The sequence below is a fragment of the Strix aluco genome, chromosome 1 (genome assembly GCF_031877795.1).
Source record: "Strix aluco isolate bStrAlu1 chromosome 1, bStrAlu1.hap1, whole genome shotgun sequence".
Taxonomy (NCBI): Eukaryota; Metazoa; Chordata; class Aves; order Strigiformes; family Strigidae; genus Strix; species Strix aluco.
This window is the reverse complement of record NC_133931.1, coordinates 146551689-146579448: the sequence shown is the minus strand read 5'-3', so window position 1 is coordinate 146579448 and position 27760 is coordinate 146551689. Positions and strand designations below refer to the sequence as shown.

The 27760-nt window shown below is 41.6% G+C and overlaps 2 protein-coding genes across 5 annotated transcripts in view; one reads left to right on the top strand and one right to left on the bottom strand.

The window, feature by feature from the left end:
* TOP2B (DNA topoisomerase II beta) overlaps window positions 1-5366 on the top strand; it is a 67786-nt gene extending 62420 nt beyond the window's left edge. For all 3 annotated transcript variants that reach the window (XM_074838984.1, XM_074838966.1, XM_074838973.1), the window contains exons 34-36: window positions 3619-3735; window positions 4576-4673; window positions 4881-5366. In XM_074838984.1, the coding sequence (XP_074695085.1) occupies window positions 3619-3735; window positions 4576-4673; window positions 4881-5042 (377 nt within the window). In that variant the 3' untranslated portion in view covers window positions 5043-5366. The remainder of the gene's footprint in view (window positions 1-3618; window positions 3736-4575; window positions 4674-4880) is intronic.
* Window positions 5367-5417: 51 nt separating this feature from the next.
* The window catches only part of RARB (retinoic acid receptor beta), a 319454-nt gene continuing 297111 nt past the window's right edge, over window positions 5418-27760 (bottom strand). For both annotated transcript variants that reach the window (XM_074839011.1, XM_074839021.1), the window contains 5 exons: window positions 27501-27661; window positions 19919-20095; window positions 12348-12552; window positions 10880-11038; window positions 5418-6846 (listed from right to left, as the gene is read on the bottom strand). In XM_074839011.1, the coding sequence (XP_074695112.1) occupies window positions 6650-6846; window positions 10880-11038; window positions 12348-12552; window positions 19919-20095; window positions 27501-27661 (899 nt within the window). In that variant the 3' untranslated portion in view covers window positions 5418-6649. The remainder of the gene's footprint in view (window positions 6847-10879; window positions 11039-12347; window positions 12553-19918; window positions 20096-27500; window positions 27662-27760) is intronic.

Below are 27760 nucleotides of genomic sequence, written 5' to 3'. Positions count from 1 at the left end.
TTTTTCCTTTCTGCTCAACCTTCTGTCCTCCAAAAGCATTTTTTTTCCTGTGATACTGTGGCCTTTGTTTTTTAAAACTTCTTTTGACCAACTTGCAGCTGAACTTAATATATTAATTCTTCCCAAAAAAGATATCATGAGAAAATCTGCAAGAAAGCAGCCAGTTACAATAGTTAACTTACTCTCTTAACAATGAGAAAAAAAATATCTTGTGTTATATATTAGGTACCAGTGAATTGCAGCATCTTTTCATCCTCTCCCCCACTGTTTCCCTATTTCTAATCTCTTTCTTGCTGCATTGTGTCTAATCTCATTTGTAAACTGTTTGAATCAGCAAATGTCTGAATGCTTTTCAAACAATTTCAGCTAGTAAGGTTCTATAATACAATAAATGAAGATTGTTTACAGAAATAGCTGATCTCTAATACAATAGTCTTTTATGTTAAACTTCTGTACTGCAGTAAATACAAGAGAGAACTGTGTATGCTGTAGCTAGGCATGGATGCAATTTAACATTCAATCTCTTTTTTCCTCTCTGTTTTTTGAAGGCCTGGATGTGATGAGTTGTCATTAACCAACTTGAAACCTTAAAATGTAGCTGTGATCTGTTTCTGAGTTTCTAATTAACCTTGACACTCACAAAATATGTGTAAACAGACTCTCTTTCAAGCAAAAGTTTAATTTTTGCCTTCAGAGTAGCTTTAGGGACACAGTCTCCCTCTCAGTGCATGACAGTATGACAGGTTGCTTTCACCAGTTTTCATCTCTTCTCCTTCGCCCAGATTAGACATGGCCACAGTTTCATGATCGCAGTTTGACAGTGCAGTGATAACCTAGCATGCTTAGTTCATTGGTCATCTGGTATCCTAGTAGTCTCCTTGATTCTAAGTCCATCTTCATGCCCTGTATCAGCAGCCCCTTCAAAACCCATTTTCTGGTGTTGTAATATTCCATCCACTCACCCTCACACCGGGAATGCCTGCTGTGTGGCTGAAACAATTGTTCCAGAGTTGTTTGATTTTTCTCTGACTTCAGAGCTTGGATTTGTAAGGATAGAGAGCTGAAACTGAAGAACCATTTGTTGTGCCTTGCTATCTGTACAGCCACATTGCATTCTCAATGAGAAGAAATAAAGGAATAGGTATGAGTTCAGCTTCTTTTCAGACTTCGATCAATTTGAGTTCACTACAGAGATAAGAGACTGCTGAGCTTGCTTTCCATGCACTATTCAAGAGGTCTGTGGTTCTAGTGCTTTATAGTAAGCCTAAGGGAAACCTGAAAAGCAGTCTTAGTCTTTGATTATAAGCAGCTACTCACCTTGAACAGCCCAGCTGTTGAGATTCTAGAAGTGAGATGTACCTTTCACATCAGCTGTAGGACTGATACCATTCCTGGACTTTCTACCAAAAACGTGGGCTTCTTGAAAGCCCGTGTACATTGACCCCACTGCAGACTTCCGTTTCATGTCATGATACCTAGTAGAGAGCTTGGCTGAGCTGATGTGGTCTACTTGCTGTCAGAGATCCTTCCCACTTGTGCAGGCATCAGGTGTATAATCTAAGGTAGTGGTTCAGAATCCCACTAGAGTTAGCACAGAGGGACATGTGTGTTCTGGAAGCCATGGACACTATTACTTTAGCCACCAGATAGCAATTAAGAGGTTTGCTGTCCTTTGGACTTGGTGTTCTGTAGGCAGACTTCACAGGAGTTGACCAGTGATGACAGGCTCTGTTTCAAAGGAGGAACAAGTCCAGTGTTTGTGGCAGTGTGTCATACCTCTCTTGCTTTCTCCAGTTATTTCCTTCTCCCCAATTCCTTGTTTGTCAGTGAGAAGTCTGCCCCTTTTCTAACATCAGTTAACAACAAACTTGATGACTCAGGGACAGCTGAAGATAGTTACATCTCATAGTATATGTGCTGGGTAGTACTTTTCAATGGCGCATACTCGGCTTCTGTCTGGTATGCAAATTTCATGTTAACAGCATGAGGAACAGTGCAAAGCACAATTACCTGGCCAAAACATACACAGTCCTGTAGGAGGACATCTAAACCTCTGCTCCTGATGTTGAATGTCACCTGGATCTAAAATGGATCCTTTCTACTGAGGCTCTCTTGGTCACAATTTCTGCTTGTCATCCACAAGTTGATAAAACTTCCAAATCTTTTGCTTCCCTGCCCTCTAGTCTATGTTTCTTATGCTGGTAAAGGTTTTTCCTGTATGAAGGGCTTTGTTGCGTTATGGGACCTAAAATTATGTACCTTCAGGTAACACTGCCCGCTCCTTTACTGGTAACTAGCTAGCTACTTACTTTTGGTGATGCTTTTAGAAAGTATTCCTTCTGCTTTTAGTTGCTGTGTACTTTTTCCAGGCTTAGTGGTAGGTCTTTGTGGTTTATTTAGTTTTCTTTTTGCTAATACAGCTGGTTTTTTTCCCAGCTGAGATACCTAGAAAGACCTGTTTCAAGTTGGTTTCAAATATGCTTCCTGACTTCTATAAGCACTGTTGCTTCCCCCCCGCAAGTCGTACCTGAAATGCTGCTGTAGCCAACACTATGTTTTTTCCAATCCATGATGCCAAAGGTGGCTTTATTTTTTGTATTGTTAGGACCTGGTACTTGGAGACTACCCAGTAGGTATTATCACAAAAAGCTGGAAAGATGTAACTGTCTTTGCAGTGACTCTCCAGTGAGTAGCAGTTTCAGGCATCATAGACAAAAAGTTTGTGGAGACACTCTCTTGTTGTCTGAGCACATTCCCCTAGTGATACCATAAACGAAAGCTTGAGTTCTTACAAATGTCCCCATTTCTGGTATCTATCTGGAGTGTTTTTACACGTGTCTCATCACCTCTGAGGTACTCATGGCTGATAGTGTTGGGCAGTAGCATATCTGAGGTTTCTGGAAAAGACTGACTTGTCTGGAAGCATATAGAGCACATTATCTGATGATCTTAAAGGGTCTTTTCCAACCTAAATGATTCTGTGATTCTATCCCTTGTCACCCATTGTGTGAACATACCAATGACTGTCTTAAAGATGGCAAGACTACTTGTGTGGCAGTAATTGAAATTCTCTAAGAAATCCACAGATATGTCCCTTTCTTGTCCTTTCTGCTTCTTCTGAAGTTCCTTTTCACTGAGATTGACAGAAAACAATGTCACAGTGTCACATGCACTGTCTCTCAAACTCCTGCAGTAATCACAGGGAAGGTTGTCCTGCAGTTGTACCACTGTGAAGGTGAAAATGTCCCAAGCAGCAAGCTCTACCTGTAAACGCTGCAGTGTATCCAAATGTGTTTAAAGTATACAACCTGGAGAACTTCTGTTGCTGCTTTAGTTACTGGTAACCTGTTTCGTGCTCAAAAAGATGTAAAAGTATTTAATCAAAACCACTGGAACTTGCTGAATGCACTGATACATCTCAAAGTATCACATAGGAACCCTCCTGTTTATTCCATGCAGTTTTAGCACAAAAGCTGAAGTATATTTTCCCCAAGTGCAGAAACCGCTCATCTTGTTTTAATATCTGCTATTTATGCTGTAATTGGAGTATCTAATAAAATTTAATGCTTCTAACCAATATGTGAATTTAACATATTTAGTATCTCTAACTTCTAACAGCAAAACTAGATGTGCCCCCTAAACCTAAAAGAGCTCCCAAGACCAAGAAGGTGGAAACTGTAAACTCTGACTCAGATTCAGAATTCGGCATTCCAAAGAAGACTGCAGCACCCAAAGGTAAGAGTTCTGGTGTTGCGCTGCTCAATGCTCACGTCTGTGCTCTGTGTAACACTGGTTCACAATCACTTTTATAAGGAAGCAGAACTAGTGTCTCTAAAATTAGAACCACATTGATTTATTAGTAAATTAATCACTAGTAGATTACTCATCCATGAGTCTTTTCTGTGACAAATATGGTGTACTGACTTTTCTTGACAAACAACACTTGAACTTTTTATCTGACCTTTGCTGTTGGGAATGTATTTAATAGCTCCAACCCCCTCTTTTTTTGTTCCTCAGTTCTACCAGATACTGCTTATTTTCTTTGATCTGAGATTTTTACAGGACAGTAAAAATCTGGTAGTAATTCTAGCCAGAAATTGCTACTTACTTTTAAACCCATTCTTTGGTATTCCAGTTCTCAGTTGCCAACAGTCCTCACAACACAGCACACCAAGCCGTGTAATCAGAGTTGTCTGTAAAGGATGTGCCAGTGTTGATAGTTAACAGTAAATTTACTAAATAGTAAAGGTAAATTAATGCTGTGTAATCAGTACAGAAGGTGACTGAGGACTTGTACTTCAGAAGTCTTGCAGTCACTGATCTAATGAAGTTTGTCCCTGTCTTGAGTTGACAGCTTGAATTACTAGGGGGAATGGTAACCTTGGAAAGAGGTATAAAAGTTTTAAAACTGAGAAAATAAAATGTATTGTGAAGAAGCTTGTGTTGTAAACTAAATTGGAACTTTAACATGTAGAGATACTAGAGTAATTTCACTAGGGTTTTTTCAGTTTGCTGAACTCTGGAGTTTTAGTTAAAGAAAAAGAAAACAAAGTTAAATTGTATTCTCTCACCTAGGAAAAGGTCGAGGGGCAAAGAAAAGGAAAGCATCCAGTTCAGAAAATGAAGGTGAATACAACCCTGGGAAGAAAACACCCAAGTCAACACCAAGCAAGGTCAGTTCCATCTATGCTCTTTTCTCCTTGTAAAAAGAACCTAAGGGATCTATAAAGGTGTGTGTTCTTATTATAGGTTGCTAATATGATAATGGCAGTTTAGGTATGTTTAGAAATCAGATATTAGAGAAGTTTTCTTTCAGTTCTGAATATTAAAAGGGAAAATGTATGTAGCATTGCAACTGATTTGTCTTTTCTTTTCTAAAGAAATCCAAGAAGGCCGCTTTTGACCAGGATTCTGATGTGGAAATCTTTCAGTCAGGCTTTGCCTCCGAGACTGCCCCAAAGCCACGGACAGGCCGGGCTAGAAAAGAAGTTAAATATTTTGCAGAGTCTGATGAAGATGATGATTTTGATATGTTTAATTAAGTGCCCAAAGAGCACACAAATGTTTTCCAACAAATATCTTGTGTTGTCCTTTTGTCCCTTCTGTCGCAAACTTTTGTACATTTGACTTCTTTTATGTGATAATGTAATTGATGGTTTTTATTATTGTGTGTAGGCATTTTAACATTTTGTTCTTACACCTACAGTTTTCTGCTCTTTTTTACTCATTGAAATGTCATGTATTTGTCTGACTGGCTTGTAGAGATGTTCTAGACAGCTGTGCTAAAGCACATTTTAATTGTCATGGTTGCAAACAGCAAACCTGCTTTTTGAAATGAAGTTTAAACATTAAAAAATGGAAAACTACTGTGTGTGTGTAAAATTTGGACTAGAGGGACTACTTCTACACAGTTGGGGTTTTTTTTAAAATAAATATATTTTATTCTTTGCCAGGAGACTCCATGGAAAAAGGTAAACAGTATATGAACATAGAAAGCATTGTTAAACAATCTCAATGTACAAACAGAGCCAGTGAAAGTACATCACAGACTTGCTAGAATATATAAAAAAAAAAATCCACTAGTGCTTTAAATGAAACCTAAGAAACTGACACTTTAAATCTGTTAACCATTCTACCACAGTTTTCACTCTGCTTCATGGTGATTTAACAAGGCCAAGAAGGCAGATTCTCTCCTCGTGTTTCTGGAAGTCCTAGCTGTACTTCCCTAGCACCGGGAAGGCTGGATAACCCAGCTAATTCCTGGCAGTTGATTCTTCAGGAAATACCCTAGACTTGCCACTTCAAAAGCTGTAAATGAGTCTGCTGGTTATCATCCCATGAAGTTTCCCTAATGGCTTGTGAACAAGTAAACAAAAAGATGGTAACACTAAAAAGTGTTTCTGCCTTGGAGGCTATCATTACTGTAGCAATGCAGTAGTTAATTGTGTAGCTAGGTCACCAGCCAGGTAAGAAACCACATCTTTAAATTTTAAAGTGACATTACCAGTGGAACAAATGACATCTGAATAACTGAGCTGGCAGTTAATGCTGATACTGATGTCTTTTCTGCTAGTGCAGCGAATTTCTGTATACTTTTTACAAGGAAGGAGATGCAAATTGAGGGCATCAAAGACAAGTTTTCATATTAAACTAAACCAGACGGTCCTTAAAACTTCCTTTTCTGAATGTGTAGAGTAGTCCATTTCATAGGGTTGATGTCTTGATCGTTTTAGGTATGAGAGACAAAAGGAAAGCACCAAACATCCAGTATGGAAAGTACAGCCATACAGTTGTATGTACAAAGTCATCAGAAATGCAACCAGAATTTAACATTTGAGATCTGTCTTGTCACCATGCAATCTTGAATGTTCAGAGGAGAAAACAGAAGCTTAACTATTTTTTGCATGAAATGGCTGATTTAGAGCTTCAAAAGTTTGCATTTTCTAGTTTTAAGAGTTTAAACAGCAAGGAGTATATATCGATACATATGAAAATTTCTTGGTCCTTGTTGAGTTTTTATCTATATATATATACATATATAGATATATATATATTAAGTCCAGAAACTAAGCAGCAGTAAAAATGTTTTTCTTGCTTTTCATCCCTGTACATAAGGTATTAGGAATGTCTGAAGTAGCTGGAAAATGTCTTATTGCACCATAGGGGATTGACTGACACTGCTGTTATCCACTGAACTAGGCGAGATACTAGGACTGTGTTCTGCAGTATTTCCGTTTGAGGTGGGTGTCAGTGGTTCATGTCCTTCAGAGTTCTCCAACATTTCCTGAATAAGAGGTGGCATAGATCCAGGAATTTCCATTTTCAATGTAATGACACGTTCTGCACCTTTAAAAAAAAAAAAAAACAAAAAACCAAAAAGTCCTTTGCGTTAGTATGATTCATACCATTTCCTTTTTGTTAGCAGCATCAGTAGTAATTTCAGGGTATGTTATTTTAATGGGTTTGGCGTCTCCTACTATACTTCTTACATCGTTTTGTATGCAAGTCACCTACTTTGTTCATGACAAGAAAAAGGAGTTAGATGAGTACGCCGTAACAGATTAAATTAAAATTATGACATAGAATCTGATATTACAGTACAGGTAAATTGGATGAACTGGCTGCTTTTCATAGAAGGAACCAAAATGACATTAAGTTATATTGAAAAATTGAATTAAACTGTGATCACATAATGTCTTTATAAACTGGAAAACACAATTTTTAGTCTGTACTGGATCTGCAAAGACTATAGAGTGACAAAAATTCTGGCTGATCTGTGTTAAATAGGCGAGGCAAATCCTGTAAGAGAACTGCAGTGATGTAACTCAGAATGTTTCTTTCCCATATAGAAAACTGAAATTAGAATCAGAATTTAACAAACCCTTGTTTTATAAAAGAACAAATTCAGGCAAAAGGATATGTTTTTTGTGAAGTTGCCTTCTGTAGTTTTCAGGCATCTTCTCTTGCACTAATTAACCACAAAAGCCCACAGAAACACTGATACTCTTTACATCTGACTTAACTGAAGCAAACTGCCCACCTTTGGCCTTGTCAAGTGTAACAATGGGTATTTTTATATTGACATGGCTTTGCCGGCTAGTGCCTGTAAGATTAAACACAATTACTATATAAATCCTGACTACTCAGACTGTGAGCCAACAACTAATACTAGTTTAGGGAAAAAAAAACCAACCACAAAGCCACACAATAGTGCCTGGTGCTCCCAAGATGTGCTCAGGCTTCTGAACAGGGCAGGCATGGCGGGGGGGCTGTGCCAAGGGGCAGACGCCTCGCAGTTCACTCATCAGCTCGGTGCTCCCAGGCAGCACCAGGCGACACTAGCAGGCATGAGTGGAAGGAAGCCTGTGTTTAAAAAGGGCCAAGACCCTGCCTGCCGCTGGGCACTGAACTCTGAGGGACCTCCTTAGGGATTTAATAAGTTACTACAGACACAGGAAGCCTTAAATGCTGAGTGGGCAAAACTTCTCAGTGAGAAGAAGGGCCCAATCGGTAAAGCAAGAGGGTTCAGCTGCTGCAGCTGCTCTACGCTGCTGCTGATAGCGATAGGCAAGCGGTGTGTTCAGAAAGCCCTCAACAGGCAGCAGTAACACTAATACAGCTTCAGTAAGTACAATGTTCTCTTGTAAACAAGGGACACAGATGAAGGACTGAGAGTAAGTTAATAAACATTCAGCTACTGAGTGGCAAGGACCATAAAGAGACAGGAATATTTTGGAATTGCACCTCAAATAACGCGAGGATATACAGTAGAGATTCTGTTCCACACCAAGGCATGAATGTGCTTTACGTATATTGCTGCTGAGGGGAAAAAGATTTTTTTTATCAGGACAACATTTGATAATTTATAGCCATAAACCCCAGCATTCGAATATCTGGTCTAACACCTTGCATAGGATTCCTGATCATCTTAAAATTTGAGTCTAATGGAATAGGAATCTGTACTTTTTAGAAGTGAAGGAAGGCAAGAAGAGCCAGCAAAATTAAAGGGAAAATAGTCTGGTCATTGAAGACACATTCCAGAGGAGAGAACCTTTGGACACGCTCTGCTCATCTGTGCTGCTCCAAAGTATGTGCTGGAGAGAGCACACTGTCAGTCACAGTGGTAACCCCAGAGTGGGTGGGAGCACGTAGGTTCGTGCCTTCACCAAGGAGCTTCCAAAATCGTCTACAAAGGCAATGAGCAACTGTCCAAGCAAATGCTGATTAAGGAGTCTCTTAAACAACTGCTAGGAACAAAGGGGCAAGCTCCATAATCAGAAAGAAATTAATGCAGAATTATGCTGAGAGCTTCTCTGAAAACCATCTGTAGTCAGAACAGCGATGATGAACTGAATTCAGCCACATTAAAGATCTGCTTTGTGATGTAACCGAGTGGGTCCGTCGCAGTATCAAGTGTTTGTGTGGTTATTCCAGTGTAGAGCCACGGTAATTTTTCAGATCTTGCAAACTCCCAATTTAATACTGGGATAAGACAACCTAGAAGACAGTCTCTTGCTTCAGTCCAACGAACACTTAGTTCTTGTTACAATACTTCTAATGCTAGAGAAGAATATAGTTGTATAAGGAGACATTCTCAGTCTTTTCAGTTCATGCTTACTTTGGTAATTGCTTTCAGGGATCATGTACCATCAAAAGTCATTACCTTCTAATGTACATCTCTTCAAATGAAACTCAAGACACACACCCCCTCCAGGACATCACCCATCCTTTGGCATGGTATCGTTCTACTATAAAACATTCATGACACAATTGAAGTTAAATACTTATGTCAGAATGGGAAGAAGAATCCTTTCTTGTGCACTGAACATAGAGCTGTGTTCCTGAGGAGCTCGAGAACTCTGGCAAAGAAGCAGGAAAGTGGAAATAGATTTCTCACAAGCAAGAACAGTAAAATGAAAGGGCTCCCCTAAATATTTTTATAGCTCAGTAGTGTGGTCCGTTTATTTTGTCGATGCAGCTGGATGAAGCTTGCTTTACTTGAGGGTGAACAACAAGCTTTAGATAACCTGGCAAGTGGTTCCTTTTTAGGATACTTTTGTTTCCAGCTCTGGCGTTTCCTTTCTAAGTTATTCTTTTGGTACTAGTCAATCCAATTAAATCGCTCACTTCTTTTAAACACATAGCTATAGCTTAATCTTTTAACTTATATATATATTGTTTAAAGTGTAGCAGTTCAGATTTTGAAGTAAAACAGGTATATTTATTTGAGTGCTGCTGTTTTCTTTTCCTTGAAGTCTTCTCAAAAACCACATCAAATGAAATTAGTAATTTTTTCAAAAGCATAAATCCAATCTATAGCTACATAGGTACCTGTACATACAAGCTCATGTGCTTGCTTATCTATCAGTGGTACCAAATCTCTAGTTCAGTAAGCCTAGCAAGAAGGTGGAGCTGCATCAACCTCTGTAAAAAATAAGGATTGTAGCACTTTGGACTCTCTGTACTCAGGCTCGTACATCTCTGATACAGCTCCTCAGCAGCCTGGAGGTGAACAGATAGGAAACAGCTGGACACGTCTGAAATTGGGGCTTGGGGAGATACAAGGGTACACAAACGAGAGGAGCACAGTCACCTTGGCACAGGGCAGAGTGCAGCGGCTGCTAACGACCGGCACAGCGCTGAGTGTCCACTGCCACTTCCAGAACGGCCGCCCAGCCTCCCTCCCCTCGCAGGCTGCGCACGTCGGGGACAAAGCGCTAAGTGGGGAACCTCTCTGGTGAAATGAAAGCATTCAACTACAGCCGTGCTTTAGAGAATCTACCTGATAGCGCTTAGGCTGCGTGTGTTTCACGTGGTCAATCAATCACACACAAGACTACATACAATGTTAAAACAAAACTGATCCATGTGTAAGCATGGTTAGTTTGGATTAGAAGTGCTCAATCTCCAAAATCCTGGATCAAATCAGTTCTAAATCTTCAGTACATCAGACCACAGTTTAGGGGAATTTTGGATGCACAAGTGTTCTCTGTTGTCTGTAAACAGACTTTGGTTTTCTGAAAGCCATTAGTGACACAAAGTACATATTGACCCACACCCCCTTGTAAACATTAAACAAAGGTTTAATTCAGGGTTTTATCTTGTCTTAAAATGACTAACAGAGTTCATGCTAATGATTTGCTAATCTACTCATACCTAAGACATCATTTTCACTTTAAGTTGCATGAAGAATATAGCACCATGTATGTTTAAAGCAGAAACAATTTAACACGAGAGTTAGGTAAAGAAGAAGGGAAGAGAAAGGTCATAAGGACCTTTCTTAGATATATTAAAAAAACCTACAAACCCAGGTCTCTAGGCCAGTTTCCTCTGAAATGTAACACTGACACTATTGCTGAATTATTGGGATACACTGTACCTTTTGCACTGATGCTGCGAAGATCTGTGATTTTCATTAATATCTTTGGGAACATATGAGGCTTGTTGGGTCGTCTCTTTCGGATGTAAATTTTCAGTGCTTCAAGCAATGGTTCCTGAAGCTTATCCACTTTCATTGGTTCTTCAAGGTCCTGGCGATCTGTAGAAAAGTACCATACCACTTGTATGATTTAAATTTTTTTTTTTTTAAAACAAACTCCAAATCACAGAAGCTCCTCCATGTTCTTGATTAGAACACCATGAATTTCATCTTTCTCTCCACTTACAACCCACACTCTTGTAGTGAGTAATTCCATAGGAAGAGGATAAACCATGGCTTTCTGAAACTGAGATTCATTTTTCCTTGGTGACTGGAAAGGTTTGTCATTTGAGTGGTCCAGAATTACCAGCTCGCTCTTGTACCTCCCTCTCTAAGGGGAAAACAGCTTGCTGCAAACAGTATTTCAGAGTTAATTCTGTATGCATCACTGATACAAAGAGATTACAGCTAATTCACTTTTTGTATCAATACTAAAGTGAGCTACCGTCAGGTATCAGCAGATGGCAGTGCTAGCTTGAGTGACAACGAACGTCACCCATAAACCAGGATGCACCAGTCACCTATGAATGACATCTCACAACCCATCAATGCTTTTGATGGGTTATGGTTAGAGGCACATAAAATCGGAATGATTTTGTACTAAAGGACCATCGTCAACAAAGACTGACTCTTGTTTTTTAAACATTCTCTAGTAGTACCCGGTTTGTATTTCAACAAAACAGCCCAACTAAACAAGGTGTGTTTCTACTGCTAGTCCAGATTTTGCAGAGGAGGAGAGAGACTAGGCGATTAAAATAACAGAAATTGACAGAGGATTTTGGAAATGATCTGAGACTTCGCTTTTTGTAGTTTAAAACCGTGACTTTACCTGATTTTACTTGACAGTGTCCCTTTCAAGTTGTAATCAGCTCCCCCAATCACGTCATCAGTGCCACTATGCTAATTTTGAAGTATAATCTTTTCTTTTCTAAAGAAAGTTATCACCAATGACTTTTATGTAAATGTAACTATATGCATATGCATGCAATTATATTTATGAGTAAAAGCTGCATAACAGGCATCTTGCCTTAACAAAGGTCACACATACAGGTACCCATATACTGCTTATAAAAAAAATGTGGCAGGATATATCCTATAGTCCTTTATCAGGCAAATAATAGTACCAGTTGCTTGACAGAATGTTTCAATTAATCTAAAAAAGCATAAATAATAAAACCAGTAACTATCACCAGTGGAAAAAAAACCTTTAGTGTTAAGTGATTTACATAACATACATAATAATATTTTAAATATATGTATTTTTTTATATGTGTGTTTTCATACAGGAAAGCAAAACAAGTAAAACATAAATGAAGATCTTATCGCATCTGTCCTTTTCAAACGCATCCAAGTTTGTGCTGTACGATACCTCCACAGATTAAGCAGATGGCACTGAGGAGACCTGTTTCTGTATCATCCATTTCCAAAGGCAGGAGCTGGTTGGCAAATGTGAACACGAGATCAGTCAGTGGGCCAAATCCGGCGTTGTGCATCTGAGTTCGGTTTAGGGTAAGGCCATCTGAAAAGGTCATGGTGTCTTGTTCTGGTGTGTATCTTGTGCAAATTCTAAGGATCTGTGGAAGGACAAAAGAAAAAAAAACCTGACGAATTCAATCCATGAGAGGTTTGTTGCACTTTCTCGATGCAACCAAATGACCCAAGGAACTGCAGTACACAGTCATGCCAAAACAATCTGAAATCAAACTCCAGTTTGTTTAGTTCTAGTAGCACAAAATTTCTCTGGTACAGCATAAATATACTCAATTGACTATGGGTATTTTTTAGAACAGGAATATAAGAACAGAATTTTTTCCCCTAGTCATGAAATAATCAAAACTTTTATGCAATTCTCACCACTTAAGTCACCAACATTACCATAATATTCACATAAATCACTCTTAAATTAGTATGCTATATGACCTAACTATAAAACGCTATTGCACTGCTGATCTGATCCAGCAAGATCACAAAAATACCTCACCACACACTGATTTTGGGGATCAGTTTTGCATGACAGCGCTTCTCTTGGTTGTGTCTCTGCAGTATCTCGTGTGAGTGAGTGTGGACAGCTGTGAGTTGGTGAAAGAGGCAGAACATAACTTGTGCTTTGGGGTGCCTTCCTTTCTTCTGTGACAGCAGACAGGCAGGGGGGTTGGAACTAGACGATCTTTAAGGTCCCATCGAACTCAAACTATTCTGTGATTCTATGAAAACACCACTATGAACACAACCCCTGTGTGAGTGCTCCCTAGAGAGCAAGGCAAAGCCCTCCATCTCCCCAGCAGCTGCAGTTACAGTCTCCACAGAGTGCTGCTTGTCTTGCCAGCCTGGGAGCTCGCTCCTGAGCAGATTATCAAATTTGAACCTCCATACGGTAGTGCGTGGGGCTGCCGGCAGCCTGGCCAGAAGCCTGAGGAGCTGGTCCAGCTTTTCTTCTTTAATGGTTGTTGTTCCTTCCACGTGCTCTAACACTGAACCTCCTGACCAGCCCGTTGGCCTCCTGCCTTCCTCGAGGCTCTGGCACTGCCCCTCCCCAGCCCTGGGCAGTGCTGGTAAGGGTGCGTACCCTGCCTGCCTGGTGCAGAGCGTATTTTCCTGCTGCTGATGGTGTCATTCACTCCTGCCCAAGCCCAGGCAGTGTTGGTTTTGGCAAGTTTGCTTGTATGCCGACAGCCACCCAGCACTGACCCCAGATGAAAGAGCGTTCGAGGGGAGGATGGGGATTCACACCTCTAACTGGACACAGAGGAATGCAAAGCACATGAATAAAACACCGAGGATGCTCTGCATTTTGTTAGTAAATGCCTCTGGGGTAACTGCAGCGTCAAGAGTGCTGTCACAGCGGAGGTGGCAGCACGGCCAGAGCAGGCGAATGCGTGAATGCTTTTGCCTCTCCAAGCAAATCCAGGATGTGTCCCATGACAGACTCTGTATGGCGCGGGCTCATTTGTACAGCTGCTATTAACGAACACTGCCTCAAGGATCAAATAAAAGAGATGTCCATCACATTGACATATTTGTTATATATATATCAATGCTTAATGTTTAAAATAATCAGAGGTGGGAGAAGGCTTATCCCTAAACTAAACTAAAAACCTCGCAGAAGTCTAGCTGATTAGCTGAGCTAAGACTACAGCTGTATTTTTTCAGGGCTTGACTGTATTTATTTCCCATACAGCCATCCTACTTGGTTTTAAAGATTCAACAGAAAAGATTTACACGAATGTAAGTGAGCACAGGGAGAATTTTAATTATTCCTATAGCTGCCGAAGCTCTGAGTCAGAGGCCCCAGCACTTGGCAGCTGACCAGTCTGGGCTTGGTTCTCCCACTTTCATCTTTGCCTGGCAACACTGCTCCAAATAAGCAGGGAGGAGAATGAGGACATGGCATGTAAGAGACCTACAGGGAAGCTTTTATTTCTCTTCTTAAATTCCTTGGTAAGAGACTTAATAGGGTGTATTTCTGCAAAAGGCTCTTCAACTATCTTCTTTCTCAGCAATAATCTTATCTCACATTGTGGGTATACATTGAAGCACTGCGACTCTGTGTGGTTGGACAGGCATGTTTCACATCATTCCCCTACCCCTGAATTAGAATAAGCTCTTGAAATTACTTGAATCAATGACCAAGAGAGGCACAAATACAAATGCACGACACTCAAATTCTTCACTGACCACAAATTCCCCACTAATATAAGTGATCCTAAAACACTGCTAGTAACTCCAAAGGTTTTATGTAATAGCCAAAATGTATTTCAGGATTATTGGCAGAAATTAACATTATAAAGCGTGGCACCCTGTCAATATGAGACAGTATGTTTACCATATTCTGTGCTGCCAGTAACCACTGGCAGTTCTCTCCCCTTAAGTTTGCTGTTGGTTATCCTTTTAGATCATTAAAAGGGTTGTATAGAAAGGAGAAGAAACATGCAGAGTTTGTTGTTTTCAAGAAAAGCAAGGTTTGAAAACTTTGTGTATTTACTGGGAAACCCAAGAGCTACTTGGTTTACTTCTCTAATGGCATGCAACAGAAACTGGAGTGCAGCTCCTCCCACCTGAAGCCTGCACATAACAGTAGTTGCCTTCCAGTAAGGGTACACGGCCTCTGATGATCAGGTATCCAACTTTTGGAGGAATAAGGCTCTGTACTTCTTAAGTGGTATTGATTTTCCCTTAGCTCAGCTGGGGAGAAAGGCAGCCCCTCTTATTCCAATGCTATTTTAATTGATGAGCCTTAGCAACGAGAGTTCCTCCCTCCACACCCTCAGGATTCCCAGCCCAACAAATTAAGCGGAGCAGGACTTGGAGCTAAATTGGGCAACGCCGTGGTGTTTGCCGAAGGCTGCCTGCAGCTGCCCAAGCAGAGCTGGCAGATACAGTTCCCCCGCATCCTCCCTCCAAGGGCAAGTCTGGATACCGGCCTGGAGGGACTGGGGTGCCCCGGAGTGGTCATCCCAAACAACCCAGAGGCCGAACACACGCCTCCTGCCACACAATGGGCTGCTGGCTCCCTCGCTGCAAAGCTCTCTGTCCTCACCCCCCCCCCGCCCGTGCCATAAGTCCCACTCCGTTTGGGGGTGTGTGCCAGGGGTGCTCAGCAAAGGCCTACCAGATCACCACCCCCCCAGGGCTAAGGCAGAGGAAGACTTCCAGGCTGGATCCTCATCGGGAAAGAATTTGGGGTTAGATTACTCAGCCTAGAGCCCCTGTGGGCATGCACAGAAAGAGACCTCCAGGGGCCCTGCAAAATTTGTAATTAAAACATAAAAGTCCTGTGGAATTTAGCTACTTCCAGGCTTAGGCAGTAAGTAGGACGGCTTTTTGCAAAAGGCAGACTTCAGGATTTCATACCTAAATGATGCTGTGCCAGCCGCCAACTGGAAGAGCCTGCAGTGGCTCTGCTGGGCACTGGCACAGCTGAAGCTCAACTATGTGTCTTCTGCAATGCGCTTTGCTTGACTGCAGCAATCGGGTCTCAGGTTTCTCCTGCATTCCTTCGACATTATCCCACAACACGCTGTTATTAAACTCTGAGACAGATCATTTGAAATGTTTCTTTTTTTAAAAAAATTGTGTCCTTCATCAAGATCTGAGAAACGCCATGGATATTGCAGAGCCGCTGCTAAACCTTTCTCGGGCAAACTTCCAGTGTCAAAGTGAAGCTGATTTCAAGCTCATATTCACTGAAGAACATATGGGAAATGTCAGCACTTCAAAATAAGAAATCACGGTTTCTTTCTCCATTTTAAACTGAACCGCTGTCTAGAAGACATCCTCCTAAACGTCCTCAATGTTGTTTAGATTTTGCAACCAAGCCAAGTATTTTAGTTGTCACTCTGCTCTTAAATAACACTTGCAGCCATAAATAATGTTTTTGCCCATGAATAAAGGACCCTTTGTTTTAAGGATATTTATATCTTAAAGCATCTGGGGTTCCTAAGAGCCAGTTACAAAGTGCAAAGCAAAACCCCTATGGGTTACACAAAACCAAAAACATCCAGAAAGTTGCATTTACAAAACTGTTGCTACCATAGAATTGTTACTCATTTTAAACAGATTGGATAAGGCAAGCTGTTGGGGTTTTTTTTTAAGAAATCCTGCTGTTAGATGCTAGCTACCTTCCTGGCTGGGATAGTTTCCCGGGAGGAGAAACCCAAGCAGGTGACTCTGAAACAATGAACAAATCTCCATGGTGCTGCCATACCCCATCAGCAAGCGTTGTTCCACACACACAAATGCCTTCCAAGCATTAACGTGCAGGGTTTTACAACAGAAAGCAAAAATGACATTATTAAGGATTAGTGTTTAAGGACGTCTCAGGTTTTTATCCACTGGATTTAAGACAGGCTGGACTCTGGACTCCTTCTGCATTCAATCTGCCAGGGCTCGGCGAGGCTGGGGATGTTCGACTGCTGCCGGGCCAGCGTACCAGCAGACAGAAGCACTCGCTTTTACAAGGGCTACTGACTGAATTTTAGTAATATTTATCCCTGAGACTTTTGGCACCAGAGGAGATATAAATTCCACCATCCTCAACCGGCGCCTTCAGCTGCCTAGTGAGGCTTGATGTTATTTCCCTTCCAGAGGTTTTGCTTGTTTGTATATAAAACAATTCCTTGGCACATACCCAGTGGAGTTTACTGAGCTCCTGGCACCATTTCCTTCGTCAGCCTGTCAGGGAGTTTAAGCATCCACAGCCACAGGAACCAACTGAGCAGAGCCCTCAGCAGGGTCTATAAATGCTTAAGACTCCCTATAGCCCAGAGATGGTGCTGCTGGGTGGGCAGCAGTGAGCTGGGGTCCTGCTGGCGGGGGGAGCCCGGCCACCCCACCTGGCTGGGCTGGGAGCCCCACACTGATCGTCCCCAGTGCCACGGCTCCAGGGACACGTCCAGGGGATTTCACAGCAGCAGGATCGTGAGCGCACACTCGGCAGTACTCGCATGGCAGCCCATGGGCAGGCACCAGCAGCGCGGGCTCACGCAGCAGGATGGAAAACGGTGCTCCCACCAACCACACCTCAGTGCGCAACAAAATAGAACGTTCAAAACACTCATAATTAGGAGAACTAGCTTGCTGGGGGCAGGGTGTGTGTGTGTGTGTGTGTGTGAGGAAATACGTGCTATTAAAACGCTGCTCCAAGTACTGAAGTTTAGCTTAAATAAAGATACAGAGCTGCACTGCAATTCCAATTATGTGCAGGTGATGTGGGTTTAATGGATATGGGCATTTCACAGACAGCGTGCGCACTACGCATCACTGTGCTTGTGGTAATTATCCCTTTTTCTTTTTTAGCAGCACATAAAATAGTCACATAAAGCTTGTGTAAATGTCGTGCAGGAAAGTTAGGACTCTTCGTGGCAACCATTTCTTACCTGCTCCTGTTTTTGGAAAAGCCTCAGCTCCTCCCTGCTATGGCTAGCTATGGCACTCACTACGCCCTGCTTGCTCAGATGTGTCACCCTCTGGCTTCGTGAAAAATAAAAAAGAGAACGAGTAGGTGATCGGGAATGACAGGTCTCAATAAAGTTTATAACTAGAGCTTGAAGGTTGCCACATGGCCACAAAGTAAAAGTGGTGAAATGTATTAAAGAATCAATCCTTTCTATCCATTAAGTAGTTGAAATAAAGTCACCATTTACCACCTGCATCATTATTCTTTTTCTAATCTGGCAACTAGGCTTTTATTTAGTCACTTTGATCAAAGGCTGTGAAGTGCCTTTATCTAGGCACTTCAGATAAAACTGCTAACAGACAGGCTACCCCTAAATACTTGATATTGCCTAGTCAGTGCTGGCAACACAAGCAGTGAGCAAAGCTGCTGGGGGGACCCCATGCAACAGCTCTGCATGCTCCCGGGGTAAGTTCCCACTACACACCCCAACAAAGAACACCAGGAGCTTGGGGAATCCTGAGCAATTAAAGAATTAGGGTATGGTTTTTTCCAGCAGCTACAGAGACAGGGCATGGCAGCAAGAAATAGAGGGCAGCAGCTTAAGGGCTGAAGTTTTAGGGGTAAAGAGCTTCAATGTGCAGATTCTTGCTATATCCTGACTCCTCCCCACCATTTTTGGGTAGTTTCTGTATTAACCACTTGTTACTGGTTACAAAAGCAATTCCTGTCTGGCAGAACACACTTGAGGCAACGCCACAGTTTATCAATTACTGTATGCCTGTCAGTGTAAGGGGAACGTAACTGTGTCTTATCAGGACAGAGCTGGTGACGACAGGCGCGCAATTGGTAACGAATGGCCCTGCCCCGCGGAGGGACCACACACAGTAACATGAGATGGCCAAGTCTGAATGAGTGCCTGGATGAAGGGGACAATGAGAGGTGACTCTCCAGCATGGCAGGGCAACCTCAACCTTCCCTTTTTTATAGGGCATGGAACGATATCTCTTCCCCTCTCCCTCCTTCATCAACGTCCTCTAGATGCTATTCTTCAAAACAGCTTCTGACAAAACAAGAGGAAAAGGTCACAGCAGTTAATGTCCTCCTCAATATGATCCTGTTTGAAGCAATGCGCTTTTAGAAATTCCAACATTAATTACTTCAAATTCCCTAGTTTAAACTCCTGTGTCATGCCAAATAATATATCTACAGTAGCCATCCAACAACGGGCTTCTTGGCCATGCTTGCCTCAATGAAGACCTGAAGGTTTGTGCTCAGAAGAAAACATTTAAAATACGTTTAAAACACGCTGCAAATACTAACTGTTTTACTGAAAGTTATTGTTATGACTGATAATAAGAAGCATATTTGCCACTAAAAGCCTGAAGACTCTATGGTCTTGATAAAGAAATGCTGAGATCCCAGAGGGCTCCACTTGCCTATTTAAAATTGCATTAAAATCTGTACAGAGTCCACCACAGTGTCCACTTCCACAGGCGCCTGGAAAGCAGGGGGATCTGCATGCTCCAGGCTCCAAGCGCATCAGTTTCCCCTCTACAACCTGCAAAAACCTCACTCTGAAGATTTGTATCTTGTTCCTCGAATTACCTCATGACCACAGGTACAGCACATTCCTAAAACATTATACAGTGGACTGGCTTTCTAGGCATCCTTTATAGAGAGCATTATGTTTTGGAGGGAGGAGGAAGGAAAGAGAAACAGATCTCTCTTTGGTGTTAACAATAAGGAAGTTTTCCCAAAGTTGCACATATTTGAAGCTAGTGCCACAACACCAAAACATACCCCTCTTGCAATTATACTGAAATTCACAAACTGTAAGGACTTATTTTGAAAAGTATGCTCATCCCATGTAACACACGTATGTAGACATGCTGGAGTCCACTCATGACCGTACCAGACTACCTGGCAAGTTCAAGTTTGCAACCATTAGGCCGGGGCAGTATTTGACCCCCTCTTGCTGTCAATTACTGTAAAAAGAGCAACTGAAGATACATTAGTAGCATAACAATGATATTAAAAGTACATACCAGTATATCCAGGCAGGCTGCTTTAAGTAGAGTTATCTGGTCTGCAATGGTCAAACTTGTAAAGCCTGGCAATCGCTTTGCAAATTCCACTATTTTAATAATGCACTTTGTTGCAAGTTCACTGAATTTGTCCCAGAGCCCGAGGTCCAGTCGAACCCGATGATCTGCGCTGGAGTTCTGGAAAGACAGACAGAAGGCACCATAAATCAACAACGTCCCTTTCAGTAAATGGTTTTCAAGGGAAAGAAACAATAACCAAGTATTGCTTCCAGAAGTACTTTCTATTAACATTCCAGGCATTTTCTGCAGCTTGCTGTTGGGATGATGCTGGTTTTAAACTTGGATTAATCGCCTGAAAATTCCTTGGATATTTCTCTGTTACTTATGATTGCAGAGGCCATCTGTACAAGGAATACAAATGAACTTAAGCATTTCCAAATGCTACTATCATTATTCTTCCTTGCCATTATATAATAAGTGCATTGAGAGAGACACTTTACAGTTGTACCCCAGAAAATATAAATGAACAGTGGAACAAGAATATCAGGTGCTCATATGGAAAAAGCAGCACAATATTTGGAACACAGTTTCACATAGTTAAGGTCTTAGCAAATTAGTTCTACTTAATTTATCTGCTCTGTGGCTCTGTAAGAGTTTTACAGCTTTCTCAAGCTACAGTCTCCCATGAATTAAAGAGAATTTTTTTACACAATGTTAAGAAAAACACCATGTGCACTGATGAATGCTACATGCATATTTGTCGGTGCATCCAACACATACCATACTGTTTGAAGTGTTACAAGGACATTCAGGCTGCATCTTTCTGAAACTGTTTTCATATATTCCTGTATCTTAATTGAAAAGTTTGTAATTTCCTAGGACGTGTAGCAAATTTGTGTTGAGACCACTTAATCCTTGAAAAAGTTACACATGTCAGCCAGGAACCATCTGACTCAAAAGTCACTGTGATCTATTTGATGTTAGTCCAACAAAAGATGGTGTCATGGGGAGATCTGGTCAGCTTTTCCAACCCACACGTGATTCCTGTGGGGTGATGAGAAATGGGTAACGACAGAGCTCTGAAATACCTAAGGCCCCTCTCCTCCTTCCCTAGCATGCAGCATATTCCCATTTTGCCAGCATTTGATCCAATGCTGCTTAGGATGCAGCCAGCATGATGGTCCCCCCACCAGTACATCATGAGCCGCCAAGTTTAGTGTGCACTGCAGCTGCCTTCAGCATCTGGGCGATCTCCTCTTCACTGCCAGAGGAATTTTACATGTAAAAAATATGCTGGTAATGAATTTGCAAAAGGTGCTGAGCTGCAATCACAGAAAACCAAAGGTGGAGTTTGTCTCTCCTATGTCTCATATGAGCTTGTTGGCTAACCAGGAGAGAGGCATCTCTATAAAAAGGCCCACCCACTCCAAATAGGTACTTAAGGCAGGTAAGGGAAAATCCCCTCAGATGGTGGCTTTCTCCCCAGCTGCAAGGGAAGCCAATGTGATCAGCTGCCTCAGTCTTAGCTGCTTAGTTAAAACATCAAATTAACTTTAAAATTTAAGTTCAATGAGAGGAGTCTCCACCTATGGCAGATAAATAGCCATGGCAAAGCATTCAATTTACACAGATTGCACTTTCTTGGAGGAAACATCTCTAGTGACCCTGTCACCATCACTGCTGATGGTGAGGACATCCACCTCCTTGGAAACCTTTGAAGCCATCAGCTTATCAGTTTTCTTCGATTCATGGAAAGGACACAGGGCCTGAAGAGGTCGATGAGGGGACGTAGGGTGAGCTCAGCTTGGCTGTGATGTTCTGTCACCCCCTCCCAGGGCTGCCTATGCAGGCAGGAAGGGGAAAGCCCTGACGGGTCCCAAGGGTGTCGCCAGCCTGACACTCACGCTCACCTGCAACAGGGTGGAGATTCAAGCCAGTAATATTTACATTAGGCCCTTACTGTAAAAAAGAAATGCTAACCATGCTGAACAGTTTGAAGGTCCATATGTGCTCTTTCCCACTCCCTCTCTTTTTAAGGGATAAGAAATTAACTTCATAATTATTATTTGAATTTTTATGCTGGGAACTTCCTCTGTTTTGTTTTGATTTTTTTTAAATGACAGAAGAAAAGATAGGAGAAAATGTCTTTATAATCCTAAACCTAAAGAATTGCCTTCAAAATGCTCTAAAACTAATGGGTTAACAGTCATTGTAATGCCCTTTGAAACATTTCTTTCGGCTACTGGAGTATTCATCCTTCAGATTTATTTTATTTCATCCTCAAGGACCTTGGTGAAATACAGTACATTGGAGGAAAAATAAGATCAAGATGTGCAGTCATTCAGGCTGTAATTAAATTTAATAGGCAGTTTATCCAGTTCATAGAAAGATGGCATAGCAGAGAGCTACACAAAGCAGAGCCTAAAGCAGGAAATCATTTTACAATAGGGTATCCATCTGGAAAAAAAGACGTTGCATGAAACCAGCAAGTGTGAACGAAATCTTCATCAGTATCATATGAGGTTACTTTATCATGCTGCAGTACCGGCAACGGGAAGTTTGACATGTCTTCTATTAAGAGTAATGCACGGCCGTCTTAACAAATGTAAATCTAACTCACTATTATGCAAACTGAAGAGAAGGGGCAGTTAATAAAATACAAAATAACCGGCTGTTTTATTACGCTGGGTGCCAGATTCCTCAGCATTGAAGCTAATGTGGTTTACACATTATCTTTGAGATGCTACAAATGGAAAGAGTTTTAACGTTTTATTCGGTAATGAATGCAGTCACAAGCATCACAGAAAATAGCTAGGTTTTTAGCAGTATTTCTGAATATGTAAAACCAAAACTGACTCAATATCAATGTATAGGTTGAACAATAAAACATGGGGTTAATAAAATGCATGTTAGAAACAGAAACTCTGATTAAATTTGCCTGGGGATCTCCTCTAACCATGCTGTGAAAAAGATGCAGACGCTATGACTTTTCCTGAATATTTTACTGAAGTGTTTTTTGGGTGTCTTTTCCAGGAGCAGTCTTGCATGTTTTTCAGGCCTTTGCACCAGTGCACATATGGTGGAACAATACTGTAATACACCCTAGTGGCATCTTTATCAGTGGAAAAGCCCAACCTTGCTATGAAATCCAATTAAACAGCCATTTTTGCCACATAAATTGATCCCATTTTTTCCATCATTTTTGTTTTTTCATTGCAGGCTGCTCTATCTCCACATTAACAATACGGGATGAGGTACTCGCAGAAACATACACAGTAGCAGAATCCCTACTGTCTTTAAAATCCACTTTACAAAGGAAACAAGGCTCACAGGGGCACTCTGCCCTAATCAGGAACACTTGCTATGCCTCTTTAGTAAAAGCAGCAATGCACTCCAGCTCTGGCGAGTTCACCAAGGACCACAGCACATGTCTCCTCTCAGTCCCAGCATCAGGAGATGGATAGATAGATAGATAGATAGATAGATAGATAGATAGATAGATAGATAGAGGGAGAGATAGATATATTCCTCTGCAATGGCACTGAACAATAGCCATGTAATTTCTAAGCTCAGCACTTGCAAAGAGCAAAATGCCATGAAGACGCAAAACCTCTCCACTTCCAGCCAGCCAAGAGCAACCTGGGAGAACTTGCAGCAGAGGTCCGCAGAGTGAAAATTATTTTCTGTTTTACCCTCCCTTTATCACAAGGCTGGATGTTACACAGCTGTAGACTTACAAATAATACCAGTCTCAAGGGACAAGCAGTATAGTTACACTCAATTATACTATAAAGTATGACATCTCCAGAGAAATTACTAAGGCACTCTCTCTTACCTGGATGACAGTAATAAAACAGATCTATTTATGATGGACTTTTGAAATCCATTACGTTTAAACAGCTTGCTGATTCTCATCATAGGCAGAACTATACTTGCCACTGCCTACCAAATGCAACTGTTAAGTCAAATGACCCAGGGAATTTAATACGAGTGCTATTCTCCCATTATTTTAAGTAGACTTTTATTAACTATGCAAAGTGTGGTAATTATTACAGATAGGGACACTTTTTAAAGAACAGATGGATATAAAAAAACATAATTGAAAATGCTTCTCCAAAATAATTTTTGAACAGGCAAAAATACACAATGGGGGAAAAAATCACCACGTAACCTTTTCCTCTGGGAAATACAGGCTGCAGTGCTCAAGAGCAAGAGGAGCCAGATATGCAAGCCAAATGTCTGAACAGATTTTTTTATTACTGTATCTCTGCAAGGTCTTTTTTACTCCACTCTCTTAAAATTCTTTGCCCTTTTTAGCAACAAACAAAATCATGTTTTAAATCAGTCTGAACGATCACGTAACCGAAGGCACACAGGGGCCATGCTTGCAGAACAGTTTCTTCCATCCACTGTCTCTATCAGTATGCAAGTGCAAAGCTCATGAAATTCAAGTGAATCCACATCGACTCAATACACTCACTTCTCAGCTCTTGCTTAAAGAATTAAATAAAAAACTCTAAGGTTACAAAAGCAATCTGTAGGCTCTGCAGTGTGAGCATGCCATGCTTCATGACTGCTAGCCTACAGAATTGGGCATAAAAGCAGGAACTTCTGGTGATCTTCTATCCTTACTAGCTTGCTACTACTAAGAAAAGTAGAGTGTCATAGGCTTCTAGCTCCCCTTGGACTCAGCATTTAGAAAAAGGGATGAGTGCTCCTTGTTTTTCACTTCTGGTCTCTATTTCAAGTGTCTCAAAAGGCAAGATTATTGCCTGAGCCCTGCTGTTTGATCAGCAGCTGATGATATTGTCCAAGCACTGAAGCTGCACTCCTCCAACACCTTCCACCTCCCAGATCCCTCCTGGATCCTCCACCTCTAAAGAAAGGCTTCTCTCCTGCTCCCGGGCTGACGGGCAGCTGGAGATGATGACAACCCTTACTCCAGTCCCAGCAGTATGCTGTCCCTTCCACAGCTGGGCAGAGACAGTGTTCATAAAAATGAGCTCTTAACGCTGAATTCCTACCTAAAAAGCTGGAGTGGTTGCCAGACCACTGAGATGAGAGATTTAAATACTCCACATTTCACAGAGACTGAGAAAGCAGCAAGAAGACAGTATTTAGCACTGCTGCTATTAGTTTTGACAGAGCTGTTGAAAGAAGCTGTATTGGTCTCAGGGATCAAGGTAAGTCAAAAATAACTCCTTCAGTACAATTTTGTTATTGCAACTTCTATAGTACCAAACCATGACAAAGCAGCAGGACTTCAGCCACATGCAACCAACCGCTTCCAACAGACCAACGACAAAACCAAGAAATCTCTTTCCCCAAGCTGTCCGATCTGGTCGGAGATACGAATGACTGATACCCAGTCTCTGGGAGTGTGGTCAGGTCATGGCTACCTGGGACGCACAGACAGACCACATTCATCCGTTCATTACTTAGATCCAGGTGCTATCAGTAAGGGCTCTGAAATTCCAACAGGGACATAAAACTCACCATGGGGATCAGCAAGAACCCAAGGACGAAGGCATCAGTGGTGGGTGTGAAATGCAACAAGACCCTCTCAAGTTTCATCCACTTGTATCATTTCAAGAGCTAAAATACTAACAATACTTAAACATCCAATACATAATACCAGCATATAGGTGCCCAGGTTTATCTTTCAACCCTCCAGGATCTTTGGCAATTACCAGTACTAAGTACCATCACACCAGCTTCAAACTCACAGGTTACACAGAAGTATGTACCAACACATTAATGTTGGCAGGTATCTAGATATATTGTTATTCTGGGATAGCCAGGCCATTTGCAAGGCAGCCTGTGAGCAATAAACTCTGGCATGCATACCAGCCTGGCCACACCTCCCAGCTGCTTACATACGACCACCTCTTCTACAAGGCAAAAACTCACTGTCTTTGAACTAGCAAGACTTTTTCCACACGTGTTCAGAAGCACTCTTGCGTTTGCAGGAGTGTGAGAGCCTGTTTGGAAGATTTTATTTGCTCCAAGATAAGGATGCAACCACATATGTGGAGAGGAGGGGTGGAGGGCATTAACCCAGGAATTTCCTTGAAAAGATACACTATGGATCTCACCGTTTCCAGCTTTGCCTTCGGTTATGTCACCAGCTGGTTGCTTTCGAGCTTCCAGCCTCGCATGCTGCGCTAGTCCCTGGGGGTCTGCCTGTGCAATATTTACCAGCACGCCTACGCTGACTGTTTTGACTACATCTCACCCGAGCAGGGCAAGGACTAGAGAAGCTTTCAGAGCACACACGCCTCCCCCAGTACTAATCATTTCATGTGGCTCTCAAAATTAAATGTGAAAAATGTTTGTGAAAATACCTTCAGCAACATAAAAAACATGCCTTTTTCTAACATCACACCATATATGTTTGCTTTCTTGCACTTAAATACAAAGTCTTACACCTAGACCTGAGAGTTTTGAACCTTGCACTTTGCAAATAGGTGAGTATGCCATAAAACAGCACCCTGCTCGCTAAAACAGTGAATATCGATGCCACACAGGGATTTGCCTAGATCACCCTTTGAGAAATCTAACATTTGTTTCAGTAGCAGAGCATTTACTCAAAACAAGGATCAATCCAGTGACAGAGGTATTTCACCTGGCCTCTGGGACTTGGTCCCAGATCTCCAGCTGGGGCTGGAGGACAAGGACTGCGGAGGCAGGTGCCTCCTTGCCCCAGCCATGCCATTCCTGAACTCTTGGTCTGAGTAGCGAGAGTGCACGCTCAACTACTTTGGGACCTTCTGCACATCCCTCTGGAACAACCAGTGCTGCTACAACCAACAGCAAGACCAGACCCAGCAAAGTCATTCCTCTACCAACAAGACATTACCTAACAGTTATTTTTTAGCATCTCTTTTATTACTGTATTTGCAAACTTCACATTGAATTTTCTCTCTGAAATCAATAAATATCACTGACCTTCCCTGTATTTAGCAACATATATATGTATAGAAAAAAATTATTTCCCTGACTCATCCTCTGGAGAAATTCCCACAGTACTGTACTTCTTGTTGAGTAGCTGATTTTTCATTTCTAAAAGCAGCAGAAGTTTTTGCTGTTTTGTGGTATTTCATTAGACTGGAAGAGGAATAAACTGGAAATGAGCATTTTGGAAACTGGTTTATTTAGACATTTCGTATTTTCTTTGATCTTGGTAGCTTTGGGACGGTCACCAGTAACCCAAGCAGCATTTAAGAACTCTCTACACCTGCAAAGTTGTAATCCGCTGACGCACAAGCAGAGATCATGTCTTTGGAAGCCAACAAATTTCTAATGAATGATGACATGTAATTGACTCATGGACTCCAAGCTTGTCTCTTGGCTGGATTAATCCTTCAGACAGTCTCTCACAATACCGCTAAGTAATGCCTACAGTTAAGGGCAACTTCTCTTCTTCAGCCTGCATTTGCATGCATACCTGTGTTTTTTCATGGCTAAGGAAGTGCAAGGAGTGCATCTACTTCTGCACCTATTTAAAATGTCTGAAGCCTCCAATGCAAAACTCACATCATCCAGACATATTCAGAACACGTGTGTCACAAACCATACTTACCGTAGTGTATTTTCCCAGCTGGCAGAGTGAGGGGAAGGTTTCCTGGTGAGCTTTTCGGATCTTCTCAGTGAGATCATCCAACTCTGCTGTCATTTCATAGTTTTCTGTGGACTCCTGCTTTGAAGGTTCCTTCTTCTTTTTGTTCCTATCATTTCTGACAGCTATAGAAAAACCAGAGACACAGATCACATGTGGTTATTCAGATCACCCCACAATTGCTTTTGCTGCTCTACTTCAAAACATTGCAAAATGCTTTTATT